This window comes from Galeopterus variegatus, unplaced genomic scaffold (genome assembly GCF_000696425.1).
Source record: "Galeopterus variegatus unplaced genomic scaffold, G_variegatus-3.0.2 Scaffold2148, whole genome shotgun sequence".
Taxonomy (NCBI): Eukaryota; Metazoa; Chordata; class Mammalia; order Dermoptera; family Cynocephalidae; genus Galeopterus; species Galeopterus variegatus.
Window position 1 is genome coordinate 176,704 of NW_007728259.1, and position 3,740 is coordinate 180,443.

General features: G+C 34.9%; 1 protein-coding gene across 1 annotated transcript in view; it reads left to right on the top strand.

The window, feature by feature from the left end:
* Window positions 1-1,654: 1,654 nt before the first annotated feature.
* FABP12 (fatty acid binding protein 12) overlaps window positions 1,655-3,740 on the top strand; it is a 5,564-nt gene continuing 3,478 nt past the window's right edge. The window contains exons 1-2 of the mRNA XM_008580730.1: window positions 1,655-1,727; window positions 3,469-3,641. Coding sequence (XP_008578952.1) covers window positions 1,655-1,727; window positions 3,469-3,641 — 246 coding nt within the window. The remainder of the gene's footprint in view (window positions 1,728-3,468; window positions 3,642-3,740) is intronic.

The window sequence follows — 3,740 nt, forward strand, 5'->3', positions numbered from 1 at the left end:
GAATTCTCCTTCTTGCAGGGAGGGGCCACAGTGGCAAAGACAGAAGCCATGCATGGTCTCTGTCTTATGATTCAGCTACTGACACCTCTGCAAGTCTATCCTGACAGCAACAGAAACCAACAGCACTCCCAATACGTCATCTTTTTCAGGGAGGTGATTTTCAATCAGTGATTTTCCTTATGATGGACTATCAGTGTGAATCCAACACATGTGGCAACCCATTCAACATTTTCTTGAAAAGTCCTAGGAATTGTAATGCCTAATTTTACTACCTGCAGCATTCTTAGTCGTGGGTCATTAACTGGCTTCAGCCTCATGCCTATTAAATTGAGTGGGCATAACCCTAAAAATTGTACACATTAATGTAAAAAAAAAAATGTAATGTTAAATTGCCTAACTCAGGAAAGAAGCAAAAACCAACAAACTATGATATCTTTATCAACCATTACCAGGACATTAAACCAACAGAACATGCAAAATTTCTTAGCCTCATATTAGGCGTATAATAGTAGTTGCTCTATAAATGTTAGTTGAATAATTATCCATAAGACTATTGGCCTGCATAAATACCTTTATGGATATTGGAATTTGGAAATTTAGCACATTAATGGAGATATTATAAAATGCTGTATCCCCTTCCTTCCTTAAAAGGATTTTATAACTGCAGGTTTTCTTAATAACTCTATGCTAACGTATGAACATCAAGCACTGCCTAGAATTAACAATGATGTCCTCGGGGGCTGATGGCATGCTTAAGGGTGTGTTTGTCCTTTAATTTAATGTTTAGAGTCTCCTTGCTTTTAGGTGGTATATTTGCTGTTATATTCCTTGTCCCCTGTTCTGATTCCTTACAGATATCAGTCAATATCAGAGTGTTACAGCCAAGGTTGAAAGGAACAGAAACGATCCTAAATTGAGAATTTACTAAGAAGATATCTGGTATTCTCATGGCAATGACTGCTCTCTCTAAGCTTACAGGAAATTGAGCTGGCACCTGGAAAATGACATCAGTAACAAGGCTGTGTGTGTGTGCACACGTGCCCATGTGTAACACGATCTCTTTCTTTTTTCTCTGTTTCATCTTGCTCAGTGTGCACTGGCTTAATATAGTTGTTCTAGCCCAACAAAACTTTTTACTTCAAATACCAAATACCATTTATGAAATCTATTTTTAGTTCAAATTATCAAGAATGAGAAAATAAAATCTCCAAACAGCCAACAAATTGAGTTTTTCTGAGTCACCCTTGGTCAGAGAGAGAGACTTGGGGCATAGAAGTCTACAGCATAAACCTACCTGCCCAGACCACCCCTTACACGTTGCTGTGTATGTGTGGCAGGTCCTAGGGAAGGAAGGTAACATCTGGTTTTGATCCTAAATTAGTGCTGGAAAAATTATACTGAGTCCTGCTAAAAACTCTACCATGTTTCTATTTTCATCCTGACTTATTTACAGTTAAGAGAGCTTTTCTTCTTTAGATGGTATTCAAGAAAAATCACAAGAATTCAAGTTTCTTATTGTTTTCCCCTGACTTGTCTCATGGTACTCTCTACCCAGAATTACTTTAAAAACAGGTTTCAATATTATTTCAGGGGACACCAACATACACATCCATATGAAGCTGTTTTTGTTTGAGATCAACTCATCTCAGACAGAATGGTTGATCAGCTCCAAGGCACATGGAAATCAATTTCCTGTAAAAATTTCGAAGAATATATGAAAGAGCTAGGTGAGCTATGTTTACTTGCATATCAAAGCCAGTAAAAACGGGCGTTTTGATAGCACAGAACTTGCACTGTATGAAATAAGATTAATCTTGGACCCCTTAATTTTTCACATAGAAAAAATAAATATTGATCCAGCACCATATATGAGTCCATGCAAAATTAGGCTGGAATTGACACAATCCCTCATGTAATTTACTACAGCTGTATATTTTTTAAAGATGCATGTATCATAATAAACAGTGAGTGAATTTAACAAGTGATTTAAAACCAAAAGGTATGATTATTTTTTTAAAAGTATTATTTTACAAACATTTGCTTTAAGCTGTAGGGGACCTTCGAAATACATTTTGTTTTCCACCTTCCGGTGGCTGATGGAATTCCTTGGCATGTGTCTGGAACACCCCAGTCTTTGCTCCTGTTTACATACTGCCTTCTTTTCTGTAGGCCAACATCCCTCTTCCTCCCTCTTACAAGGAAATTTGTGATTACACATTTAGAGTTCACTCTGATAATGTAGGATAATCTTCCCATCTCAAGATCTTTAAATTAACCACATCTACAAAGTGCCCTTTAGCATATAAGGTAACATTCACAGGTTCCAGGGATTAGGACATGAATAGCTTTGGGACCATTATCTAATCTGTCACATCTTGTGATCATGTTTTACATGAATTCTATGAACCATATTATGGTATTTCCCCAATATATCTTCTCTTAGAAATTTAACTTAGGTAATATTGTGTATGTAATGCTATTTCTATTGAAAACACTCCTACATGTGCTGCACAAAGCTGTGTGATCACTGCAGAATTATTTGTGATAACAAAAATGGAAACTAACTTGTTGCTTATCAATAGGGGGACAGATCAAATAGATTTTGACATATACATATTATGGAATATTATGTTGCCGTGGATAAAATATATACCTATATGTACTGACATGGAAAATCTCTGAGACATACAGACAAGGGGAAAAGCAAACTGAATAACAATAGATTTAATATTTGCATTTTTAAAAACCTGCATATAGTGGTGATGGTTACACAACATTGTGATGTACTTAATGCTAGTGAATTGTACACTTAAATTGGTTAAAATGGTAAATTTGTTACATGTATTTTACCACGATAAAAAAGTACTTAATAGAGAAAACAAGCCCTTTATATGTGCACATGTAAGAATGTAAGTGAAGAGCTAAACATATAGTGGTGATGGTTACACAACATTGTCATGTACTTAATGCTAGTGAATTGTACACTTAAATTGGTTAAAATGGTAAATTTGTTACATGTATTTTACCACGATAAAAAAATACTTAATAGAGAAAACAAGCCCTTTATATGTGCACATGTAAGAATGTAAGTGAAGAGCTAAAGGTCTGGAAGAAACCATACCAAAGTATTTTGCTTGTATGTGAACAAGTATATTTTTAAAATAGGGAGATGATTGATAACTTTAATCAGATTTTCAAAGGGATCCAAGAATCAACAGGATTAATAACTACTGGACTAAAGAAACAGGATAATCACTAAATAAAAACTAAAGACTAATTTTTTTTCTGCAAACAAATAGTTTATTTTAACATGTAATGGTGGAACTACTAGCTTTAGATTTTCGAATTCATGTAGCATTAAGTCGGTTTAACTCACAGACCTCCTAGTTAGTAAAGAATTATACAGATAACATGAGTTATTAAAGCTAACAACAGGTTTAATTAAGTGACCTTATGTCTGGTTTCCAGGAATAGGAAGAGCCAGCAGGAAACTGGGTTGTCTGGCAAAACCCACTGTGACCATCAGTACAAATGAAGATGTGATCACTATAAAAACAAAAAGCATCTTTAAAAATAATGAAATCTCCTTTAAACTGGGTGAAGAATTCGAGGAAACCACACCACGTGGCCATAAAACCAAGGTGAGGCCTACAACAGTCTTTCAGACAAATTTCATAGACTATTAATGAATATTAATTAGAAATCATCCTAAGTAAGCAATTACAACAAACATATCTAAA